The sequence below is a fragment of the Cadophora gregata genome (assembly GCF_030347475.1).
Source record: "Cadophora gregata isolate MNR1 chromosome Unknown scaffold_10, whole genome shotgun sequence".
In the NCBI taxonomy this organism is placed as follows: Eukaryota; Fungi; Ascomycota; class Leotiomycetes; order Helotiales; family Ploettnerulaceae; genus Cadophora; species Cadophora gregata.
In genome coordinates this window covers 634,648-658,848 of record NW_026695933.1, presented here as the reverse complement: position 1 = coordinate 658,848, position 24,201 = coordinate 634,648, and the positions used below count along the sequence as shown (strand labels likewise).

Below are 24,201 nucleotides of genomic sequence, written 5' to 3'. Positions count from 1 at the left end.
CCTCTGATCTCAAATTAATAGCCTTGGAATCATACAAGACAATAAAGCCCTTGGTCCAGCACTGGCTGCAACCCTCTCTACCGACATAATTTCTTCAGCAGATCCTCTTAAACCGACAAGATGGGTGGCGATCTCAACCTGAAGAAGTCATGGCATCCCGTGCTCATGAGCAATCAGAGGCGGGTATGGGAGGAAGAGAACAAAGCGCTGGAGGAGAGGAAGAAGACAGATCTCCGAATCAAGGAGCTCAAGGAGGAACAGAAGAAAGAGGAAATTCAGCGGGAACTTGAGGCAGCAGGAAGCCGAAAACGGGTCGATCGTGTGGACTGGATGTATCAAGGACCATCAAGCGGGCAAGCTGGAACTACGGAAGAGATGGAAGGATATCTTTTGGGAAAGCGACGTATTGATCCACTGATCAAGGGTGTTGAGCACAAGAAGTTGGAAAAGCAAGCCGCTGAAGATAGTTTCATGGCATTGCAACATGCCAATACTCTCCGAGACACAGCAGCGAAGGTTAGAGAAGATCCTATGTTGGCGATAAAGAGGCAAGAACAGGCTGCTTATGAGGCTATGATGAATGACCCGATCAAGCGCAGGCAAATGCTTGCAGCTGCTGGGCAGATCGAGGACTCAAAGGAGAAGAAAGAGAAGCGACGACACAGGCATCATCACCGCCATCGTGAAACATCAGAAGAGCGTAGCATACGAAAACGGAGACGTAGGGAGGATACAGATGGGCACAGGAGTAGCAGGACAGAGCATCGTCGGAGACGGTCAACCTCTCGCAGGAGATCAGTAACGCCAGAGGACAGGGGAAGGGGAAGATCAGAAAAGGATCACGACTACGGACGCAAAAGACGCCGGAATTCTTCCTCGATATCTTCGAGATCCGCAAGTCCACCCCGCAGACGAGATAGCTTCGATAGACCCAGAAGACGATCTGCTTCACCCGAAGATCGAGGAAGAGACCGAGCAACGAGAGACCGAGATTATGATCGCAGGAGACGGAGGAATACTTCTTCTGCTGGATCCAGGTCACCTTCTCCGGAAAGACGGAGATCACCTGATAGACGGCAATCATACCCTGCTGGTCGAGATTATAGGGGAAATGGCACGAATGGGCGTGGTGGACATGATAATCGACGAAACGGGGGTTATGATGGGAGAGAAGACCGCCGGCCTGCGCCACCATCACGAGAAGCACCAAACGAAGACAAGGAGGCTGAACGGCAGCGTAAGCTGGCTGCCATGCAACAAGATGCTACGAGTTTAGACCTTGATCGAGAGAAGCGTTTGGCAGCTTTAGCAGAACAGGAGAAGGCCACGCATGAAGCTGAGGATAAAGCCAGGGCTCGATCATCAAAATATGGAGATAAGGGTGATTTCATCAATGGCTTGCATAAGAAGGCTGGAAATATGGGCTTGGCAGATCGTATTGGGAGAGGTAGGCAAGGGCTTCAGAAGGATGAGCAATGAAATTAATCTCTTCCTGGAAAAATGGGAATGACATTGTACCATAACTCTATTGCGCTCAATAAATAAGCCCCCGTATTGGTCAACACTCTTATACTGCCAAGCTTTCTTTTGTGAGACTGTTTCCTACCAAGCAAGATTGATGCATGCAGAAAATAGTCCTCTCCCACCAGAAACTATAGATGACTTGTTCAATATCATCTACTATCTTTCACTCTCATCGCCCCTGGTAGTCTTTCCCCGTCTTTCCAAGCCTTCCTCGTCCGGATATGTGAAGCTCCCTCGTCTCGCTAATTTCAACTATCACAACATCCCACTTACTCCACCCAGATTCTAGCACCATGCAACCTCCACATTACAACAATGACTTCCCCATCTACTACATCGATATATATATCCAAATAACCAAACTCCTCCCACATACGACCATAGACTGGTGAGACCTGGGCATCCCGTCCGCTCTGCCATACATAAGCACCAGATCGGTGGATTAGTAGTTGGGTGGGTGACCACCAGCGAATACCCACTGTTGTATGTTTTTTGTTTTTGTATTTTTGACCGTTTTTAAAGCAAGGGATGGTGTGCGGAGTGGATATAGACGTTGTGTGTGGTATGGAGGGGGGTGGAAAATGAAGTTTTGGGAGCGAGGTGGCATAGCGAGAATATGTTGATATCCAAGGTCTGTAGCAGACTTGAGAGCTTGTGTGTGTCAGAACCATATCAAGTGTACTGACTAGGTATTCATGTGAGAGTCCTGCGACTTATGAAGCAATATGCTTTACATTTTACTGCTAAAATATTGGAGGGCTTCGAGTGGAGTGGTGACGAAGCTCCGGTGAAACTTGAACTTGATACTTAGATTTGCTGATCCTGTCAGCCAATTCACATTGTTCTACTTCCCGGTCATAAGTTCTAGCATGGGATGGAAGTTTCAGCTGCTCAAAACTTGGTCCAGGTCATCGACAGGGTTTCCGAGTGGAAAATGAAATTCTGGAAACTAAAAGCTCGACTCTGGAGCTTCTCGTCTCGGTATCAAATCACTGTTCCAGTTCTCGGTGAGACAGAAAGTAGCCATAGATCTTCCAGTGGTTCTTTGGAGAATCTTTCAGCTTGCATAGTAAGTTGAAGTCACTTTTCTTGGATTATGATGTAGCTTCTGACTATTGCGTGTAGTATCCCGAAGTTTGGTCCAATCACTTGCTTAAGTCACTTTCAGATCCAAGCCATGTCCCAGCCCTGTTCAGTCTTTGAGCGATGTAGAACATATCATGGATCAAGCTCTTTTCACTCATTCCCTACTTCTAGATCCTCATCTACCATGCAGGTACAAGGACTGGCCTGTGGTTTAATCGCTCAGTCGAAATCGAATCTCAGCCTAGATCCCAATACCTATCCCAAATGCAGACAATATGTAGCATCTTTCTCTCGGTGTAGACATCCGTGCTTCGAATTCTCCAAACCAGTACAAAGATTCACCAAGGGTCCTTGTAAGGTTGGATCCAAGTCTTCAAGGCTGTCGCGCATATCTCGACTTCACCGTCATGCTGAACATCAGTCACTAGTCGGTCCGTGGGCTACGGAGCATATCCTAGATACATTGGGGGCTGTGTTTCTGCTAGCAAGGTGTCAATATGCCGAGACGGTGTTCTCGAAAGTGCGATAGTGGTTCGCAGAGTTACCTTGAACGTGTGGGTCTCGAGCTGGGATGATATGGAGTACCCGCCAGAATGGGAGGTGGGTTTTAGGTTTGGGCTGTACTCGGTGTGAGGAGCTCGGGAGACTTGGTTATGGTAGTCTGGGCTCGTCTAGCCATTGTTTTGTTTCCTGCAAAATGAGGAAGGAGGAAAGTTCGAGAACTGGTTGCTCAGAGATCCTTTCAGCTCCGTACAGGTTGAGGATAGGTGCTCTGAGAAGTCACAACAGATCTCGCTATTTGGGGAGAAAGATGAGGCTGCTATAGGCAGACTTCAAATGAACATTGAGAAGAAGTATGAGCATGCTTTCGGAGGCGTTGAGTCGAGCAGCGACTTTCACTTCATCGCTATGAAGTCAACACTGCTTGAAGTCGGCGAGCATAACTGCATGAATGTAATCAAATACCAACCCCGCAGTAGATTGAAGCTCCCAATGTCACATTGTAAGTACGAGAGAGTCTCAGGGGAAGTAACTCCGCAGTGGAGAGGAGGTATTGCACGTGATGATGCTCGTTTAGGGGGGCGAACCACTGTGGGTACATGGTGACTTCGGTGAGAGAATCCGAAGAATAGAACAGCAAAGAACTCTTTACGATAACGTGAAAGGGATAGGGTTGAAGTGGAGTGCCATTTGTCAAGATGTGGTGGCGCTGCGGAGTTAGGACTGGGAGCTGGAGATTGCTTACTGGTGTCAGATTGGGCCCTTAAATGTCATGAGGACAAAGGAAGTCCTGGAGCCCCCGGATCACAAACTACCAACGTGCTAATATTTTAAGAAAGATCCAGTCAAAGCGCTGAGAATGTAAAGCATTTCGTGCTAAACAGTTCGATGGAAGGATGTTGGTGGATAATTGTAACAAACATATTGATAGAGTGATGAAAATAACATGTGGGTATCTTTATCCATTCGGTATATAACAACCAAGCCATCCGTAAGATATCCCTGTCGATACTCTGCGTTATGGTTGCTCCAAACTTGCCTGAAGCTCTCACCGAAATGCCCTGCTTTGATACAAAGTCACGTGACATCAAACTCCACCTTTGAGCTTCGAATTCCTTTCCAATTCGGTCACAAAGGCGCTAGGAATAATCTCATAGGTTTCATAAAGCGCCATCCAATCGATAATCCCGGCTTGGTTCTTCCATGAACTGCTTAAGGCGAATGTTTGCCTGATCCATCTCCAATGAGCTAAGCCACACGACAGCCCAGCCATGCCCATTCTGAAAGCAAGCGAGCTCTTTGAGCCTCGACAGCTTCATTGATCGATCCAGCACCGCAACCGACTTCATGAAACCTTCACTTCACTAGGAATTGTGTGGTTGTTTCTGGTTAGCAGCTTGTTGCCTCACCGGTCTTATCGCGACTTTTCTGCGCAATGCAGCGTGGCCTTGACAGATCCAAAGACAGAACCCGCACCAATTTGCCCCACAAGGCTGTACTTCTCTATCCATCGTCGGGACCCCCTAGCACAAGGCGTAGGACCGGGGATTCGCATCCATATTCATATCTCATCTCACCCACTGCCATTCACCAAGGTAGACTGTGTTGTTGCTGCGCTGGTGATTCACATCGTGAGTGCCGCGAGTCAACGACCGTGGCCTAAAAGTCTACATAAGCGCGCCGCTTTCAGCCTCTTTTGGAATGCGAAAATACTTCAGAAATATCATGCCCAAACGCCAACACGCTGAGATCAATATGGACAACCGCTTAGACTTAGATCGTGAGCTTCGGCCCCAGAAACAGCTACGGATTCAAGGAGCCAGCAGCAAAATCCCTACAGATTTTGAAAATCTCATGGATAACTGGCTCATCTCAGCGAGAGAGACAAAGAAGCAGAGAAACTCACCAGAAAAACGGGATCAACAAGCTTGGAAGGCAAGAAGGGCTCTCCATCCCCTGTCGAAGGAAAAAGACCAGGGCGGGTGGGATTACTTCACAAAGCCCGAACAGCGAGTATGGGCTGTCAGACGAAAGGACCAAAATAAGCTGAGCAAGAAGACGAGAAGTTTGACCCTTCAGGAGAAGTCATGCAGTTTTCCCACCGAATTTGGTGACTACGAAATCTCGTCGCTCTATCGAGAATATTGGGTTTATGGTGATACAAATGACTTCCTCAGAAAGCTGTACAGGTATGTTTAGAGCCTCTGATTTAATCCAGAATACTGACAAAGCAAATAGTCAATTTGGTAGAAAAGGAGTGATTCCAGAACAGAAGGTTTGGGAAATTTTTGCCTGTCTAGTGTCTGAATTAGTACCAGAGGTAAGTCCCCAGCGGAGTGGTTATCATCGGGTGCGAACTTGCTAACTGAGAAAAGGATGAAAAGTGGCCTGCAGCGCCTGTACACATTATTGCATCTCCAAACACAATATGGCAAGTCGGAAAGTGTATGCTCCACGTTATCACCAATGGTCGCTTTTGGGACGAAGGTGATAATGCTTTGAATCCGGAGGACAGAGGTGAAAAGTTTGGCTTCTTCAAGCAGAAGGTTCTCCAAAAGACATACAGTAAAAGCTTGATGAAGTATATTCTCGGCTGCTTATCCGTCAAAGATTATGAGCGATTCACGCGAAAGGACTTGATGGATCATTTTCAAAATGTTCGAGATGTTTACGCAGGCAAATATAGACCACCACCAGTCCAAGAGCCGCTCGACGGTCCTTATGAACCTATAGATCCTAGAATCCCTAAAGGTCTAACCCAAGAAGAGGGGTCGTTTTACGAAGGATTGATAACAATAGTCAAAGATCGAGAGCAACAGTTCAAGAGAGATGGCATCGATCGGAAACCATACATCGTCACAATCACAGACCTCGCAAAAGACTACGATGATCTGATGGCTATGATGTGTCTGAAGGAATTTGACCGCATGGGCGTAATCCAAATTGAAGGCTTTGTGGCGAACTTGAAGCCAGCGGAGGAACGAGCCTTATTTGGACGAGGGGCACTGGATTCTCTGGGCCGTTCAGATTTGCCAATCGGCATTGGTTCGATTGGAGATGCTCAGCGCCAGCTGAACAACTACCTACATGAATTCGACAATACCGAAGATTTCATTGCACCGAAATCTACAAAATTGCCACAAGGACAAGAGCTTCTCAAAAAGATCTTCACTGAAAGTCTGGCAAAAGATAAGAAGCTTACGGTATTGACGATCTCGAGTTTGATGGACATTGCGCAGTTTTCACGGGAACATACGAAACTTCTCAAAAATGGCACTGCAAATGTGGTCCTCCAAGGCGGATATCGCATGATCAACGATAAGCTGGTACCTGACCCCGCTGCTGCGAACAACAGATTCGACCTGGAAGGCGCAGCCACTTTCCACAAGTTCATGCAGGACTACGACATCCCTTCCACAGCATGGACAAAAGTCGCCGCCAACGCCACGCCCATCTACAGCTCTCTGTTCGAATTTCTTGACGAAACTGGCCACCCGCTCGGCCGTTATCTCCGAGGCGTACAAACGAGCCAAGAACTCAACTTCTATGCTCGCTGCTGCAGCGACCATCCTTTCGCGCCACACATGACGCAAGACTGGGCTGTGAAGACAAAGAGCACGTGGTTTGCCGCTGGCCACGAACCCGATGAGGAATATCCTCTGGGCGAGGCCATGCTGCCTTACTTCACCAAGGTAATTGCTTACGATGCATTGGCAGTGGTCGGCGCGTCGGGCGAAGACGTTCTGGAGAAATTCGGCATCGTGAAGCCACTCAAAAAGCGAACCGATGCTGAGCACCCTCTCCACCACATCATCGGTATCCCCAAAACAGACGGAGCAGGCGACGAGGCTGGACTTCCCGAAGAGGAGAACTTGGATGGGAGACAGATGGGGATTGCTATCTCGGCACTGATGAAGGGCTCGATCCTATCAGTGCAGCAAAAATTGTCATAAGACACGACAATGGCAAACAATTCTATTCTATAGCCTCATACTTTCGAAGTGTGGCGGCATCGTCAATCCCCCGATAGCTATTTGAAGCTGTACAGCCTGACTTTCACCTGTATCATATCATCACACTCCCAACGGGACGGTGTACGTGTCAAGGACGGCTTTACAAGTTCCTGGGTACAGATCATGAGAGAAGCATGAGTGACTCGAGTTGATGGACAGGATTGGCTTTGCTTCGCTGTTTGGAGTGATGGCATGGGAGATGAGATACTGGCGCACGAGCGATTCGACTGGTTAGACTTTGCCGCTCTATGGTTGGGATGGATGGATGGATGGGCGGACTGGAGGCGCGGAAAGGTGTTGGGCTTGGATGGAGTTTGGTAGATGCTTGTTTTCTGGCGATGGAGTTCACTTTCTTTGGTTCGGGATGAAATGGTCTAGTTTGGTAGGCATTGTTATTTGGTACTGGAATTGGTGTTGGGGCAGCTGTACATAGCGCGGTCCCGTGAGAAAGACGTTTCTCCGCCAGCTACGTGCGCTTCCCTAGATCAAGTGACTCGGTGTGTGGTGATTGGGCAACGCAAGTCTTTCAAGCAGAGCAGATTGAGCCCGAAGACAATTTTTCAACATAGGGAAGCAGACCGACATTCTGTCGAGGCTCCCTTACCAGGACAAACGGCTTCCGAGGAGCGTGACTCCTGCCAAGTGGCCTTGATCGCGTAGTGAGAAAGTTGTGCTCCCAAAAAATATTCATCATTCAGATCAATCAAATTTTGAGCTTTTAGATTGCTACTCCAAATCATTGTCCGCATAAGGCATGGTTCGAAGCTATCTTGCTTTCATTACACAACATCATCCGGCCTCAATCCCATTCTGGGCGACATGACCTGGAATGGAATTACCGGCGGCGACTCACCATCCCTTGTCAGCCTCACATTATCAGCCGACGCACTTCCAGTCCTCACATTCTTTAGCGTCAGCACTTCAGACGGTCCCCGATTCCTCGAAGCAACATTCGAACCTCCCGAACCATTAGCGCTCGTATCTTGGCCACTACTCGAACTTGAACCATATTTCCTCCGCAAGGAAGAAGCAGTCGTGCTGGCTCGCTTGATGAGCGGTCGTAAAGTGGGAAGGCATGCACACACGATTGCGATGCCGATGTGTACAGCTGACCAGAGTTCTGCTCTCGCGAAGGCAACATTTTGACTGCCTGGGCGATACCCTAGAATTACACGGACGAGGCCGGTGACGATGACGCTTTGAAGAAATTAGTTGACTGAAGGCGTTGGGTTTTAAGAACTACACTTACAAGCCTCCAAGGACAAAGATACCCACGACCAACACTTTCTGCTGACGAGAAAGCCGAAGTCCGAGGACCATCCGCACTGGTAGAATGAGCAGGAGAGTGTCAATCACCAACTCCACTGCACCCATGGACATCCAGTATATGTTGAAATTGAAACAATAGCCTCCGGCACTTGGTCCGATCCAGAGACGGTTAACAGGTAAGCAGCTAATTATCGTCAAGATGCTGCCGACGAGCCACCAGATGATCACAAGCCCACCGACAACTTGGGATTGCAGGTAAAATTCATCGATGGGGAATATTCGACGATACATGTAGAGGATGGAGATCTTGATCGCTGTCACGACTGAGAAGTACAGCGTAGCGGCGATGAAGGATGTCTTGAGGTAGGTTGTATGGGGAGTGAAATCGAAGTTGGGATCATCTCGATTGATGGCATTCCCTCCATTTGGATCTGCTCTGACACCTGAACGATTTTGTGAGTTAAGTTCTCATATCATTTGGAGAATTGGTTGTACCGTAGAGAAGAACGCCCCCAGTACTCAACATGAAGATGAGACCAACGAGAATCCACCAATCATCCGGACCATAACCAGCCTTGATTATCCTTCGAGTCCAGAATCTCAAAGCAACAGATATCACAGCCAATACTGATACAACAGTTGAAGCGGTAGTAGTGTTTCTCGCCTGGGATGAAAGATGTCTGTCCATGGCTGTTGGAGGCTGCAAATAGTGTAAGTGACACAAGCTCAAGCCTTACGGAAAGATGGCTGAACGCGGGGGTGCAGAGGAAGGCAAGAGCCTCTTATGGCTGCCATTGTATGAAGCCGTACTACCCACCATCGTGGGAAAAATGATGGTGGCCGAGTCTCTGCACATCGGGAGGCAACATTATGAAAAAGGATCAGGGGGAAGGACAGTAGGAGAACGACGAGTGACGAAGCAGCACAAAGCATGGCTCAGAGTGTCATCAATTGACAGATATTTATATATCATTGTAGATCTCGACCGTGTCGCAAGTGGCTGGCGGCCCGGAAAGGATTGACAGAGTGTCGATGTGCTACATTCCGGACTCACGTCGGTGTTGTTGGTACGACTCCTTGTCACACTTTCCTTGCCCTGTAAGCGAATGCAACCAACCAAGCGAGAGTACAAGGATTTTTGACTTCATCTCGTGCAATCACACATCTGTTGGGGAGGATTAAAGTTCTGACACGTTCACCTTTCTCGGCTTGGGATAATAATCGACATTCACACTAGACTTTTCGTCTTCTTCCTTTCAATAACTGCAACTTCCACTCAGGTCAACACAGCAATTTGTTCGGGGAGATCGACGCAAACATGGCTCGCAACACGCTCTTGAACGTGATTACTCCTGACAAGCCAATGAATATTGTCATCGTAGGCCTCGCTTCCGTGTTCCATACAATTGAATGAGTTCGATACTGACAATTCTCAGATCGGTGGCTCAAACACGGGTCTCATGAATGGCATCGTTCTCAAACGCCTCGGCCACAATGTCCACATCCTTGAGCAAAACACCAAATCCGAGCGCTCCGATCTAGCAGCTGGCATCACCACCCACCCTGAGTTCGACGAGTTCATGGACATCCATGACCTCGTCAAGGAACCATGGTCTATTTTGAGTCCCGGCATTCAATGGTTGAATAAGGATGCTGCTGTCACTCGCGAAGCCAAGAGACCTCTCAAGATGACTTCATGGGGCGTTATTTATCACCGTCTTCGCGCAAACTTCGATGGCTTCACCAGCAGTTTCTGTGCCAATCCACCAGCTGCCGGAGAGAAGGATGGAACTGCAACTTTCGATCTGGGAAAACGTGTCACGGGCATCTCTGACCTTGAGCATGGCGTTCAAGTCACCTTTGAAGATATCCTTGATAGAAATAAGCAGGGCAGTCTTACCATTGACCTTGTCATTCTTGCTGACGGTGCCAATTCCGGCTTGCGCAGCACGTTCTTCCCTGAGCTTGAGCGGGCTTATGCAGGATATGTCGCACTCAGAGGAACGGTACCTGAATCTGAGGTTTCCGAGGAAGCCAAGAAGGCGTTCGATCCGAAGCTAACCTACTTCTGCTTCAAGAACAATTATATCCTTCTGTAAGCCCCACCAACATCAATTCCACCAAATTCGAATCTAGAATACTGATCAGTAAACAGGTACATCATCCCCGGCTCAGATGGCTCTCTCGAACCCGGTCACCGCCGCTACAACTGGGTCTGGTACCACCCACTCACAGCCGACTCCCCAGACTTCACTGACATCATGACCGACACCTCGGGTACTCTCCACCGTAACACTCTCCCAGCCGGCGGAATGAATCTCAAAGCCTGGAGCAAATATGTCCAAATCGCCAAGGAACAAATGTGCACTCCTTTCGCAGATGTTGTCTCGAAGACCACCCAGCCTTTCATTACAGCCATCAGTGACCTCAGCTGTCCTCGCGCCGTAGCCATGAAAGGCCGGGTGCTCATCACGGGTGAAGCTCTCAATCTCGTTCGTCCTCATATGGCGCTCAGTACGACTGCGAGTGCGACGCAGGCTCTTTTGCTGGAGAAAGTATTCCGTGGCGAGATGTCCGTCGAAATATGGGAGAAGAAGGTGTTGCAGGCCGGTCGGATTAGTGCGTTGAAAACTAATGCGTTTGGTACTTACTTCTTGTATGGTACCATGTCGGCTGTGGGATGGGTCGTGAAGTTGGTCGGTGCGATGATTGGTGGGATGTTGCCATTCTCTTCACTTCCAGCTGTGTCAAATGCGCAGAAGGTTCAGTGCAAGCTTTAGTCTGATGTAAGTTCTACGGCTTGTGACTACACGAGTGGTCAAACAACGTCAAGATCCTTATGGATGGTTTGTACAATTGCTTTTCTTGCTTCTGGCGAGCTGTAGATGACATGTGATCGACATGGCGGAATAGACAAATCAGCATTACTGCTCAACTGAATTGAATTACATGGAAAACTACAAATATCAGAAGACTTAACATGAACTGGCAAAGATCCCAGTCTGTAAAATCCCTTTCCGAAAGACTGCCCAATCTATCAATATCCACTCCTTCCCTCAACGACCCCATACGCTCCACCTCCCTTCCCAAACATCTCACACAAGCCATCCGCCACATCCTGTGGTCGTTCCCAACCTGCGAAATGCCCTCCTTTGTCGTAAGACTTGGAGAATACGACGGGTCCTGCGTCAAATTATTAGTACTCCATGTAGACGAAGAAAAGGTTAGAGAGCGAGATGTGTAACGTACCTAAAGTTCCCCACCACGCCTTTGGCGCATTCGAGATCTCAACAGGAAAATCGGCAATTCCAAGAGGGACGTTGATAAAAGCTGTTGTCATCAGTTCTCCTCCATACTCATTCCCATTCCTACATCCAAAAGCTGAACAACAAGAGCACACTCACACTGAATAATAGGCACCGTAATCACGCTCCCATGCAGAGCCTCATAATAGTGATAACTACTCGCTTCCGGTCCCGCATCACTGAAATAATACAAGCTCACCCACGTGAGAACCTCGTCGTCTGTCCAAGGATATTGGTCAGACCAGCTTACGAGCTTCTCGTAGATCCAGGTTAGGAGGGCGACCGGGTCGCGGTGTGCGGCTGCAATGGTTGCTGGCTGTATTCTCATCGTGTATCAGAATTTCTCTTCAAATTGAGACATCGTATAGTTCAAGATGATAGGGGCGACGAACCTTCGTACTCTGAATAGCCAGATACCCTCTTCCATCACCAGCCCACCAATCCTGCGCTCTTCCCAACGCAGCTTTCTCTCGATCAGAATACTCTGGCTCTGGGTTCTCGGCTGTCCATGCTGGAGGCGAAGCAAAGATCCAGTTCGTGTGCATGGCTTTACAAGATTCGGGATAGAGGTGGGAGAGTGCTCTGTTGACTGTTGTGGCGTGTTAGTGTTGGAGCTGGACCTGTGATGCCAGCGAGATTCGAGTGTGGGGGGATTGGGAAGGGGAAGGTAGCCTTACTCAGATGGCCCCAATCGCCGCCTTGAACCACTGTTCAGTGTTAGCTGACACCAGTTGTGAGTACACGGACAAGGATGAGATACCATATTGTTTGTACCCCAACTTCAACATGAGCTTATGGCATGTTTCGGCATACTGCTTGAGTTCAAAGCCAGGCTAAATCCTGTCAGTATCATTTCTTCCTTTCTGCTCTCCTTCTCCGCAAAATTTTGTCTCTCGAAGCTTTGAGTTGTGTAGTTGAGGGAATACTAATACATACCTTTCTTACTCCATCACTGAAGGTGTAGTTTGGCAGACTTGGTGCTACGACGTTGAAAGCTGGCTTGCCATCACCACCTACGCATAGTTAGCTAGTTCTCTAACTTCAAATTCTGAACCCAAATTTCAGAGTTTCTATATCGCTCAGTCTCATTTACAGAACCTTTCTTTCCTCCCGTCCTCCCTCGCCCCTGACCTCAAATCCCTTAATCTCTCAAGTCTGTGACCCCAGTCCATACCCCCAAACCTTGAGAAAAGCAAAACACAAAACACTCGATTAAATAAAAAGAGACAAAGTCGACTCACCTCTCAAACTCCCCAACATCTTCGTCACCTCAATAAAGCTCCCCGGCCAGCCATGCACAAACAACAACGGTACCGCACTCTCCTTCCTCTCCTCGCTAACTTGATGCAAGAAATGGATACCCAGCTCGCCAAACCCCTCGACTTCAATTTTCGTCTTGAAGTGTGGGAGTTTGTTCAGTGCTGCTTCTTGGTCCCGCCAGGAGTAAGAGTTGAGCCAGTGCGAGACGAGACGTTTGGTTTCGGATCTAGGAGACGTCAGATGGACTTGGGCTTCAGTAGTGGGTGGACGGAAAGGATGAGACAAGAGCGCCGAGATCGAAAGGGATAGAAGCAGGAAAGGTGAGGGAACAGGTACTAGAAGGAGGAGAGACGTACGCTGGGACGCCGTATTTCCATCCTGCGCCTTCAATTTCATATTCCGGCAGATCAGCCAATTCCAGCTTCTTCTTCAATTTCTGGAGTTTAGCATCCGGGACATTAATAGTGTATTTCTCAATTCCTGCCATTCTTGCTGTTTTCGTTGTCTGTTACACAAGACTCTCTGGTCGAGAGGATGGTAAGTGATTAATGTTTGAGGACTGATTACACTCGTCAGGGAAGGGAATCAGAGAAAGAAGAATGCAAAAACGATCAGAGGTATGGATAGTATGCAATGTAACAAGGGAGATTCAAGCTTAATGTCCTTCTTAGAATGTGAGGTGTTTACTTAGATCCCCCCCGCATCCACACCTGTCTAGTGCTACCCCGCGTTCCATTCATCCCGAGGCTGAAGGCTGGAGGATGTCCACTTGATCTAACTCCAATGAAAGATAGAAAGCACGACTACGTCCGAATATTTGCATGGTACAGATACTTAAAGACCGATGATTCTGTATGTCATCCTGTGATACTGGGAAGACTAAGATAGAAATCTTGGAGCACTTGCTTCAAGCTGATTCGAGGGGTTGACGTCCTTAAAGCCAATTGACACGGGTCCTCGTAATGAATTCAAGATTTGAGATCTCCCCTGTTCAATTTGCCCTGGTTTGGATGTCTTTGTGCATTTGAACAAGTACAGTACAGCCATCTCTCCATATGACACACCGTACACCCTCCATCGGCCAGGAGCCTCCCCTGGAGTCACCATGCATGGCAACAGCAACAGCAACAGCAACCGAGCACCAACCAATAGAAGCAACCAGACAAATAAGCAGCGTTCCCTAGCCATATCAAGATGAAGAAAAATGTATTGCATTATATCCAGACGCCCCCCGTCCCCTCCGTCCGTAATGGTTGTTGTTTTAGTGTATGTGCAGAAGTGAAGCCAGGCGATAAAGAATTGCAATTGCGATTGCGATTGGTGTTGATCGAAACGGTAATGGTTGATAGAAAGTATGAAAAACATCGGCGTACGCTGTGCTGAACGCATGGCGATCGAATCGAATGAAAGTGGGTATATTCCGAGTCGAGCTTTGATGAGTTCGAGGTTCGAAGGTGCTGGGTATGGGGCCGCATATGGCGAAAGGGTCCATAGTTGATTGTAGGTATATCGAGAGTTTGATCGACGTACCCTTCCGTCCAATTTTCCTTACCCCATAACCGCCAGCATTACAAAAGAAATATGTACTGTGCGCAACTGCGCACTATCAGGAAAAAGACCGCTTGTGCCACCAACGCCAACTCCATCACATCCGCCCCCTTACATAACATTACACTTGGAGTCATCCTTCCCTCCATTTGGCTTCACACTCAATGCCACTCTAGCTGCCTCCGTAAACGCCTCATTGACCCCTCGATTGCGCATTGCCGAGCACTCCAGATATCTCAAGGCGTTTATCCGCCTCGCGACCTCCAATCCCTGGTTATAATCAATCATATCCTTCTTCTCCCTCACTTGTCCGCCCTCGGCCGGCGCTTCGTCATCGGCGTTCTGTTCGCGGAGATCGCACTTCAGAGCAACGAGGACGAGTTTCACGCCCTGGCAATTCTCGGCAATCTCCCCCACCCATTTCGACTCGACGTTCTCGAGGGAGTCTTTGCTGTCGACAGAGAAGCAGAGCATGATTGCGTGGGTATCGTCGTAGGAGAGGGATCGGAGGCGGTCGAATTCTTCTTGGCCGGCTGTATCCCAGAGGGAGAGTTCGATATGAACATTGTCCACGAAGATATCTATTGCTGGATTAGACTTGCCCGCCCACTGTCAATTGAGGGGTATGCGCAATGGTGCTTACCGTGGACATAGTTTTCGAACACCGTAGGCTCGTAGACTGTAGGGAAATACCTGTGCCATAGTTAACCGCCTGTTCCCAATCTCAACAACTAGAATGCTTCCGTACCCTCTGGTGAAGACATTCAGCAACGAAGTCTTGCCGCACGCGCCATCACCTCTGTATCAACTGTCAGCTTTTCCCCCGATTACATTGTCCCTCCTCTCGATTGCCCATTGTTTCTCGATCCCGGCGCATGGATGCCTCCATCCTGCAGGGCCAAACGTACAATAACACCAGTTTCCTCTGGGTAGTCTTGTTTCCTCCGAGTCCGCACGGCATCTTGTCTACTCGCTATCGTCCCGGCGTAGTCGCAGACTTTGTGGTCGCTTTTCCCGAAGAATGTGAAAGTATATCGGTGGGTAATATGCGCTCAGCTGAAAGAGGAATGTGTTGGGTAGCACAAGCCTGATGTCGTATGGTCGATTGTGGCTGGGCTGGTTGCAGGCGACGACTATGCTGACGTCTGCAAGTATCTAGGTCGTGAGATGGAATCCGAGTGAAATGCGAGAGCTGGCAAGATCCTGTGGTGGAATTGAGTGAAGCCGCAAACCAGATTAATGAGTGAAGATGATGATGATGATGATGGTCTGGCTTGTCGGGATCGGGATACTTGGTTGGCTTGGTGAGGCGCAAGCTGAGGGATCAACTACAGTATCACTGAATCGGCGGAGGTTCTGGTTCAGTCGGGGTGGCCCGTGTTGATGAGATAACTGCACTGCCAAGCGGAGAGCCGAGGCGAGATTGCTGCTGGTGAAAACCCACCAGACTTAACTACATAGGTAGAATGATTGGGGACAATCTTAATTTCTCATCTAACACATCCACCATACAGGATGCGATTCGAATTGAGTACTTTCTTCGAAGTATATCCTCATTTATTGTCCCCCGACCAAGTTTTACTTCCTTTTTCCCCGTGCCTCGCTATTCCCCTCTTCTTGACCCCAAGCCGCCGATTCGTTTCACTACCCCGTCTGTCCTCAACGGTCCAGCCCGCAACCCTCAGACTGACACTGACGTTCTCTCCCTCCTGATATAGACATGGTTTATGCCATAATTGTACCGAAGTATGCAAGCCATTAATTGGCTGCAGAATGTGTCTGGAAGATCGCTGCATGGATAGCACATCGCTCCATCCAGTTTAGAGGTTCGTTCAGTAGGCCAAGGAGGATTATTGACTTTTTCTCTCCGCATAAGCTTCAAAGCTCCATCTCCTAGGTATGCACAGGAAAGGGGATTGATGACAGGAAGAAGTCGGAAAAGACAGATAGTAATTCTGCCCACTGGTCAGCCCGGAGCGGCTCAAACCATCAAGTGGTGATGCTGGTGGTGATACTAAGGGTTTTGCATATTCAAGAAGTACCCCACTGAAAATGGACGTGCCAGGCCGACACTTGGACTTTTCTTGATAGCTAGCAGTGAGACGCTTTTTGATATCTAATCTCAACCGACATTCTACACAGGCCAAGATTAAGCGATGCCCCGCGGCAAAGGAAATTTAACGTGTTGCTGAAACAATTAAGAGGACGCGAACAAAGAATGCGGTATGACCTTGTTCAGCCTGCCTCGCCACACCAGCAAGCGAGGAAGGACATACTAATGTAAACAAACCCATTAATGTCATCCTTCGTAATTAAATTATGAGGATTGCCGGGGACCGCCAGGGAACTCCATAGGCGTTAGGTAGCATGTTCAAAGAACTTCCTACACAGTTGCTTAAAGTGGTTGCAAGACTTTGGAGAAAACTCCAAGTAGAGACACGTATCCAACGTGAGGAGGAAGATCCTACCCCGAATCAGCAAAATATAGCAACGAGACAATATTTGAATGGAACTTTGGCTTGCCGACAAAAATGTTACGCATTGAAACTGTTGATGAAGCCAGCTTCGGCCTATTCCATGGGCGCCGACAAGGCTTCATTATTCTGGGGATCGTAACCACACTTTTATGAATCAGAGAGAAGGTCATTCAATAATACGTAAGTATAAATCTATGATGAAGACTTGGGCAAGAGCCCTCTCGTAATTGGCAGGTTCTTTCGCGTAGGTGTGAGTCGTTGGATGTCTGATCACATGATGGTGTGCCTCATGTGCTGTGATTTTCTATTTTCTGTGTCTACCTAACATGAATGTAAACCTTCGTCCTAACAACATTGATATTCGTCTCACAATCACTGTCACAACTCGCTCTTGTCTAACGTTGTTGATCCAGTATCGATATTCCTTATTTCTATCCGAGGATGCAGACCAATCACGGGACAAGATATTTGAATCTTTGTCTTCGTTTATCCGGACCTAGGCCCACCTGTATCACACTTGTGCTACGCTAATTAATATCATCCCCAGAACCAGCTTAACCTACCAAAATTCTGTCATCTTTGGTCGCACCAAGCTTCTTCCAAGCTTGCCGTCAGCCAGCCATCGATTGATCTCGCGCATAGGCTAATGTAATATTCCTAGTCACTTCGCTGCTTCTGGACGTGGCGTTTGCCCTGAAGGGATGCGTTGTCTCGGCAAAGTATTGATGACCGCGGCTCACATATCGATATTTGATGATGTACTTATGATATTCTCTATGTTTTCTATTCTTTCTATCTGCTTATTCAATTCTTTCTCTTCTTACCCTTTTGTTTATTGATGTTCGCGATCTAATTATTTACGGCATCTGTCGCGTCACGTTCTTTCAAAGTCATCACAGACTTGCGTAACTGTGTAGCATTGGGAGCAATATGAATTTCATTCTGTTGGTCTTCGCCCTTTTGGGTTCAAATCAAGCTTTCGCAGCAACGACTAGTTCATCCGGAACTCCATCCCCAGCCTCGTCGCTAACCTCATCTCTGCCGCCAACAGTCTCGAGCTCTCTATCAGTTGGGGGCTCATCGACTACCCTGAAAACATCTTCAACCTCGAGGACGGCTTCAGCTGCTACATCATCATCTACCAGCATACCATATTGTACGCAGTGCTTAGCAGAAATGATCATAATTTTGCAAACCAGACTGACAAATGTTTAGGGCTGGAGCAGATCAAGCATCAAGGACTTTCGCCTTTCAGTCCCGATCCAGCAAACTACCAAGTATTTCGAAATGTCAAAGATTTTGGAGCCAAGGGTATGTAAGAAACAAGAGTATTGGGGCTTCAATACTGACTTCGCAAAAGGGGACGGTAGGACTGATGACACTGCCGCCATCAACAATGCAATGAAGTTCGGGACCCGATGTGCACCTGGAACGTGTCAATCAACAACCACCACTCCCTCAATTGTGTACTTTCCTTCTGGGACTTATTTAATATCAGCGTCGATCATCGACTATTACTTCACACAAATCATTGGAAACCCTAACAGTCTTCCAGTCTTGAAAGCTACGCCAAAGTTCAACGGATTTGGTCTCATCGATGGCAACCCATATGCTGCTGGCGGAGTGTTGTCATATGGTGCAACGAACGTGTTTTTCAGGCAAATCAGAAACATCGTCTTTGATACGACGGCTATTCCCGCTGGGCAGTCAGCAACAGGTCTCCATTGGCCAACATCGCAAGCCACTAGTCTGCAGAATTGTGTGTTCAAAATGAGTGATGCTCCTGGGACCCAACATCAAGGACTTTTCATTGAGGATGGTATGCTAGCGTATCTTCCCCAAAGATTTCCGTGCTGATGAGTACAGGCTCTGGTGGATTCATGAATGATTTGGTCTTTTATGGCGGACTGAACGCAGCCGTTTTTGGTAATCAACAGTTCACAGTCAGAAATCTCACATTCTATAATGCCGTCACAGCAATCAGCCAGATCTGGGATTGGGGTTGGACTTATCAAGTAATTTGGCTCTCGGATTTGTTTTTTGTAGCCTTCTAATTCATTTCTAGGGCATCAGTGTCACAAATTGCACAACAGGGATCAACATGGCTTCGGGTGGACGCACTGGTCAAAGTGTTGGTTCTGTGACCATCATCGACAGCACATTCACGAACACCAAAATCGCCATATCTACCGCTCATGATGCTACATCAATGCCACTTACGGCTGGAAGTTTGATTATCGAAAAGGTTACTATCAATAATGTTGGTGTTGCAGTGCAAGGATCTACGGGACCATTGTTGTCAGGAGGCACAACCACGATCGGAGGTTGGGGCCAGGGGCATTCGTATTCCCCAAATGGGCCAACCAACTTTCAGCGAGCCATGTCACCTTTTACACGACCTTCATCGCTCACCATCAACGGCAAGTACTACGCACGATCGAAACCACAATACCAAGCGCTGCCTCTGTCTCAATTTGTTAGTGTGCGAGCAGCTGGAGCCAAAGGCGATGGAGTAACGGACGACACAGCCGTGATCAACAGACTACTAACATACGCCACAGCTGCAAAGCTGGTGGTGTTCTTCGACTATGGGATATATCGTGTGACATCTACAGTGTTTATCCCGCTTGGAGCAAAGATCGTTGGTGAAGCATACTCCACGATCCTCGGAGCTGGTCCATTCTTTTCGGACATTACATCGCCACAACCTGTGGTATCTGTTGGAACCCCTGGGCAATCAGGTACTATTGAATGGTCTGATATGATCGTCTCCACCCAGGGCGCAACAGCAGGTGCAATTCTCATTCAATGGAACCTCGCCTCTACCGCTGGATCTCCCTCTGGAATGTGGGATGTCCACACTCGAATTGGTGGCTTCGCAGGTTCCGATCTTCAGCTGGCCCAATGTCCAACAACACCGACGTCAGCAGCAGTCAATCCAAATTGTATTGCGGCGTTCATGAGCATGTACATTGCCCCTTCGGCTTCATACCTTTACATGGAAAACACCTGGTTCTGGACAGCCGACCACGATGTCGAGGATCCAAAGCTCAACCGAATCACGATATATACCGGCAGAGGTCTCTACTGCGCATCAACAGTCGGATCAATCTGGATGGTGGGGACCAGTGTGGAACATCATGATCTCTACCAGTACCAATTCGTTAACACCAAGAACATCTACGCCGGACAAATCCAGACTGAGACTGCATACTGGCAGCCTGTACCCAAAGCAGGTGTAGCTACGCCTGTTGTACCTAGATGGAATGATCCCGACTTTGCCACTTCCTGTGTAGGCGTTAGTGGCAACTGTGCAGCTGGATGGGGGCTCCGAGTTCTCTCCAGCCAAAGCGTACTGATTTATGGCGCTGGACTGTACAGTTTCTTCAACAACTACAGTGTTTGTAAGTTCCCATTTTCCTATGAATACGCTCGAGGTGTTTGAGCTGACTTACACCAGCATGCTCCAACCCTGTCAAACCGCCAGGAAACGGCGGCAGTTGCCAGACTCGTATCTTCAGCATCGAAGGCTCGACCAGCAAGAACGTTAATGTCTATAATCTCAATACTATCGGAAGTCTACAAATGGTAACGAAAAATGGTGTGAACTTGGCAAACTTCAGTGATAATGGGAATGTGTACCCTGATACCATCGCACTGTTCAAAAGCGGCTAATTGGGGGCATGGGTTGAATGGGTGAGGATCTGTTTGCGATTGGAAAGTTTGGAATATGAGATGGAAGCATTTAGAGAAATCGTCTTCAAATCGTTTAGGATTTTCAGATCTACAATTATCCGACGGGTATGGCGGCCATCTTCTTGCGTGTTGAACGATTTCGATGGTTGACACACTGCTCTATCATCTTTAATGCATGATCAAGCTTTACGTCATGTGTAGGGTAGTTCTACAATCTAGTATTCTATTGAGCTCCTGACGCTGTTCCGGAACATGGGGTCCCCATCTCGGAGCTTGCAAAGTCTTATGTTAAAGAGCTAAAATTTCTGTCTCTCTTGCTATATTTTGCTCAAGTACTGTAATTATTATCGGTCCCGAGAACTATTCTCATTGATTTCCTCGGGTTCTTGTAAGATACTTGCAATTCGGTGAATGAAGTCGTAGTGCTAAATTTATGTGTAAACTGTTCGCTTTAATTTTCTTGCCAGATCATCTCTAATCATCAATCAATTGACTTTCCAGCATTCATAAGCCCTTCATACCCGTTCTGAATATTTGCAACTACCGCTAATTTCAGTATTCCAAGCACAAGGCACACAAAGGTGAGCTTCTTAGATAGTCTGGATTCGTGACCCCACAACCTCTTCCACGACGTCCAAGAATCGAGTACCGAATTTAATGAGCTTAAACCCCTTCAAGATAAACTCATCAATACTAGTGTTAACATCTTCCTCATTTATATCATTTGGATGAGACATTTGCAGTATCGATTCAAGACCTTGCGCGTGGTTCACCAATCGCGACAAATGGGCTAGCACCCTCTTGCGACAAATTCGAATTCCCTGGTCACTCATTACAAGATCTGATTGCCGTGTCTCACAATTGGTACTTAACTATCGCACCCGTTAGAACAAAGCAGAAGTAATACCTTGGCTTCGCGCGCGAACATACCAGTAGCGACCGCACACCTGCGATGATTTTCCGGTTTACCCCACTGAGAAGACGCACGACCTGTTGGTTACTGTTGTATGTGCGTGCGAAATCCCATAAGTCGAGTAGAGCTTGCAGTAACGCCTTCATCTCGTCAGGATGATATTCGACGCTATAATTCGTCGGAAACCAGCCCCTGACTCCTGATCCAAGCGATGTGGCGTCGGCCCAGCCAGTGGTGGATATTGAGTGCAAAAGTAATAGCTCTCCTGCCATCGCTGGCAGAAGGCGTGTTGTTGTGCTGTTGGTCACCATTTGGGCCGTGTGAAAGGGATAGAATACCCTCAAGAAGGTGGGGAACTTGTGGACGCTGAGAGGAGTTCTGGTCTGAACCGGAGGAGGACGCTCTACAGGAGGGCTGGAAATCTCTGATTCGAACTGTTGTACGATTCTCTTGAAGATAGAAATATCATCGTCGGGGTAATAATTCTCGTCAAGCCGCCCAGCTTCAAAATCATTCGTCGTCCTCTGTTGTGGTTGGAGCACGTTATTGGATGGTCGTGGTCCGAAAGAGGAATCATTAAAAGAATCGGAATGATCACTGGTGTTTCGCATTTGGACGTCAACACTCGACAAGACGGAAATGAACACCTCTTTCTGGCATACAGGACTATTGGATCAGTGAGTTGAGGCTGTCAGGATCCAGCAATGACCTACCAGGTTGCCCATGATTGATCTCGTGACCTTGGCCATGTCCCAGTGCAAGTGTTTTCCGGGCATTGTTGCTCATTCAAGTTATTAGAGGGCTTGAGGCGTTGTTGCAGAAGCATAGACATTGCAACCATGCTACCGGGAACGACAGAGCCACCCCAAGTACTCTCACTCAGCACTTGATTATTAGTAAGACTCAATACCAAATATCTGCCTTGATCAACCCATGTCGAGCCTGGGAGGTCTCTGAATTCATGTTGAATGAATGCTTGTAAGACCTATGTATCTTAAATGAGCGCGTGGCTGGAAGGAGACCGATCGATCATACCTTGAAGGAGCCGAAATACTCGTATGGTAGAACACGTGCTGGTCGTCCGATTGCGTCAAGAAATGATATGTTATACTTGGCTAATAAATGCGGCATCAAAGCTCGCGATGGTTGGGCCATGCGTGACAAGACAAGACTGGACAAAGATTAGCAGCCAAGAGAAGATTCACGGCGACGAGCACACTTACAATAAATTTTTCAAAAAATAGCCTAAGTATAAAAAGACGAGGTAGTAGCTATCACAATTAACAGAAATAATCATCGATTGAGCTCAACGGACTTACATTTCTCTTAAAGAATCTCGCACCACAATTGCATTTGAACTTTGATTGGAGACTTTTAAACTCCCTGCGATCTCGAGTTGCCCGCCTTGAGCATCGAGAACTTTCTGCTTGGCTCCTGGACTATCGCCTCGCACGCAGGACTCTATGCGTTGCTGCATGAAATTGGAGCTGCTGATCTGCTGCTTGATCTCGTCCATACCCAAAGCCAACCCTCCAACGAGTTCTGACAACCTTGTGTCTAAAGCGTCGTGACTTGCGGTTTGCATTTCTTGATAGTCCTCGAGCAGCGTGGACCTCAGTGGCGGAAGATGTTCGCGGAGAATGGACATGAGTTCGGGGCGTAGGGTCTCTTGGAATGTGGAGCGCAGACTTTCTGGGAGATTCTGCTGCGTTGTCCATACCACATCTCTAATGTCAAAGTCAGCTGTGGCTCTAAAGTACTGAAGAGTCGATATACAGAGTCAAACGTTGCATCAGCGTGTCGATAACTCGCATATGCGATTCAATCTTCATCTTCAAGCTCAGCACCTTCTTCGACATGAAGATAAACCATTGCAACTTCCGCAACAAATGTCGATGATGCCCTTCCGCTGCCCCCACACCCAAACTAGGCTCGTATTTCAAGACATGTGCCAGAAATTGCTGAACAGGCTCCTGGATATATCCAACCTGTTCTCTAATTATGCCGGGTAGGCATTCCATACTGTGAATGTTTGGAGAGGCTCGAGGGTCCGCTTCAGGTCTCGAAGGAAGGATACAGCCTCGCGGTAGTCACCAGCTGCCCCATCACAACTATCAAGTGCTTGGACTAGATGATATATGATTTTGACGGCCGTGGCGATGTCGCCCGCGGACCATCCAAAGGACATTACCGTCGTCAGAAGGTATGCATAGAAGTTTCCATGAAGTAAATTGTGTTTTGAACATGTCGAAGGGGAAGATCAAGTATCATGGATGGGAGAGCCTGGCCAGCTGCCGCCTTGTAGTAGGATGGTATCTAGCCCCATCACTTCAGCTGCAAGTATCAGCCACTGGAACAAACAAGCGCACTCCGCCACAACGGCACGGCCCAAGTTCCCCAAAGCCTTGTCAGTAATTAATTCCTTGTAAATTTATGAGCAGAAAAATCTCTGGCGAATCAACAAAGAACATTTCATTGACTTTAAGCCAGTGCAGGCAGCCCTGAAATCGCTGGAATTTTTCACCTGGTCTTAAATGGGGTTCCGATCACGAAGGGGAAGCCGATTTTGCAAGCGACTGCACCCTGCACTTGCTTGTGAAAAAGTCAGA

The 24,201-nt window shown here is 47.9% G+C and overlaps 8 protein-coding genes across 9 annotated transcripts; 4 read left to right on the top strand and 4 right to left on the bottom strand.

Moving 5' to 3' along the window:
• Positions 1 to 120: 120 nt before the first annotated feature.
• On the top strand, positions 121 to 1,479 carry CWC25 (RNA-splicing factor; the record flags this gene model as incomplete). Its single annotated transcript, XM_058494795.1, has 1 exon — positions 121 to 1,479. The coding sequence occupies one exon, from the start codon at positions 121 to 123 to the stop codon at positions 1,477 to 1,479; it is 1,359 nt and encodes a 452-aa protein (XP_058355102.1).
• A 2,633-nt stretch (positions 1,480 to 4,112) lies between these two features.
• On the top strand, positions 4,113 to 7,826 carry ONS95_001591 (uncharacterized protein). Its single transcript, XM_058494794.1, has 3 exons — positions 4,113 to 5,300; positions 5,350 to 5,431; positions 5,487 to 7,826. Exons 1-3 carry the CDS (start codon positions 4,813 to 4,815, stop codon positions 7,062 to 7,064), a joined length of 2,148 nt encoding a protein of 715 aa, XP_058355101.1. The 5' UTR covers positions 4,113 to 4,812; the 3' UTR covers positions 7,065 to 7,826.
• A 77-nt stretch (positions 7,827 to 7,903) lies between these two features.
• Positions 7,904 to 9,081, bottom strand: ONS95_001590 (uncharacterized protein; the record flags this gene model as incomplete). Its single annotated transcript, XM_058494793.1, has 3 exons — positions 7,904 to 8,321; positions 8,374 to 8,836; positions 8,889 to 9,081. The coding sequence occupies 3 exons, from the start codon at positions 9,079 to 9,081 to the stop codon at positions 7,904 to 7,906; spliced, it is 1,074 nt and encodes a 357-aa protein (XP_058355100.1).
• A 630-nt stretch (positions 9,082 to 9,711) lies between these two features.
• Positions 9,712 to 11,173, top strand: ONS95_001589 (uncharacterized protein; the record flags this gene model as incomplete). The annotated part of the gene is made up of 3 exons (XM_058494792.1): positions 9,712 to 9,771; positions 9,830 to 10,488; positions 10,549 to 11,173. The coding sequence occupies 3 exons, from the start codon at positions 9,712 to 9,714 to the stop codon at positions 11,171 to 11,173; spliced, it is 1,344 nt and encodes a 447-aa protein (XP_058355099.1).
• A 257-nt stretch (positions 11,174 to 11,430) lies between these two features.
• Positions 11,431 to 13,445, bottom strand: ONS95_001588 (uncharacterized protein; the record flags this gene model as incomplete). The annotated part of the gene is made up of 9 exons (XM_058494791.1): positions 11,431 to 11,576; positions 11,643 to 11,723; positions 11,798 to 12,014; positions 12,091 to 12,287; positions 12,376 to 12,405; positions 12,459 to 12,531; positions 12,635 to 12,711; positions 12,940 to 13,184; positions 13,315 to 13,445. 9 exons carry the CDS (start codon positions 13,443 to 13,445, stop codon positions 11,431 to 11,433), a joined length of 1,197 nt encoding a protein of 398 aa, XP_058355098.1.
• A 1,172-nt stretch (positions 13,446 to 14,617) lies between these two features.
• RHO3 (Rho GTPase) lies at positions 14,618 to 15,467 on the bottom strand (the record flags this gene model as incomplete). The annotated part of the gene is made up of 4 exons (XM_058494790.1): positions 14,618 to 15,087; positions 15,150 to 15,199; positions 15,255 to 15,305; positions 15,415 to 15,467. 4 exons carry the CDS (start codon positions 15,465 to 15,467, stop codon positions 14,618 to 14,620), a joined length of 624 nt encoding a protein of 207 aa, XP_058355097.1.
• A 1,868-nt stretch (positions 15,468 to 17,335) lies between these two features.
• ONS95_001586 (uncharacterized protein) lies at positions 17,336 to 20,936 on the top strand. The gene is made up of 6 exons (XM_058494789.1): positions 17,336 to 18,139; positions 18,199 to 18,294; positions 18,344 to 18,802; positions 18,850 to 18,998; positions 19,049 to 20,387; positions 20,444 to 20,936. Exons 1-6 carry the CDS (start codon positions 17,914 to 17,916, stop codon positions 20,656 to 20,658), a joined length of 2,484 nt encoding a protein of 827 aa, XP_058355096.1. The 5' UTR covers positions 17,336 to 17,913; the 3' UTR covers positions 20,659 to 20,936.
• ONS95_001585 (uncharacterized protein) lies at positions 20,528 to 23,892 on the bottom strand. 2 transcript variants are annotated; one of them, XM_058494787.1, is made up of 7 exons: positions 23,369 to 23,892; positions 22,912 to 23,319; positions 22,816 to 22,863; positions 22,628 to 22,763; positions 22,306 to 22,577; positions 21,610 to 22,258; positions 20,528 to 21,551 (listed from the first exon to the last, which is right to left on the bottom strand). In XM_058494787.1, exons 1-7 carry the CDS (start codon positions 23,611 to 23,613, stop codon positions 21,270 to 21,272), a joined length of 2,040 nt encoding a protein of 679 aa, XP_058355094.1. In that variant the 5' UTR covers positions 23,614 to 23,892; the 3' UTR covers positions 20,528 to 21,269. The 2 variants fall into 2 exon arrangements, with proteins under 2 accessions (XP_058355094.1, XP_058355095.1); XM_058494788.1 differs by having other exon boundaries at positions 22,912 to 23,892.
• Between the last annotated feature and the right edge of the window lie 309 nt (positions 23,893 to 24,201).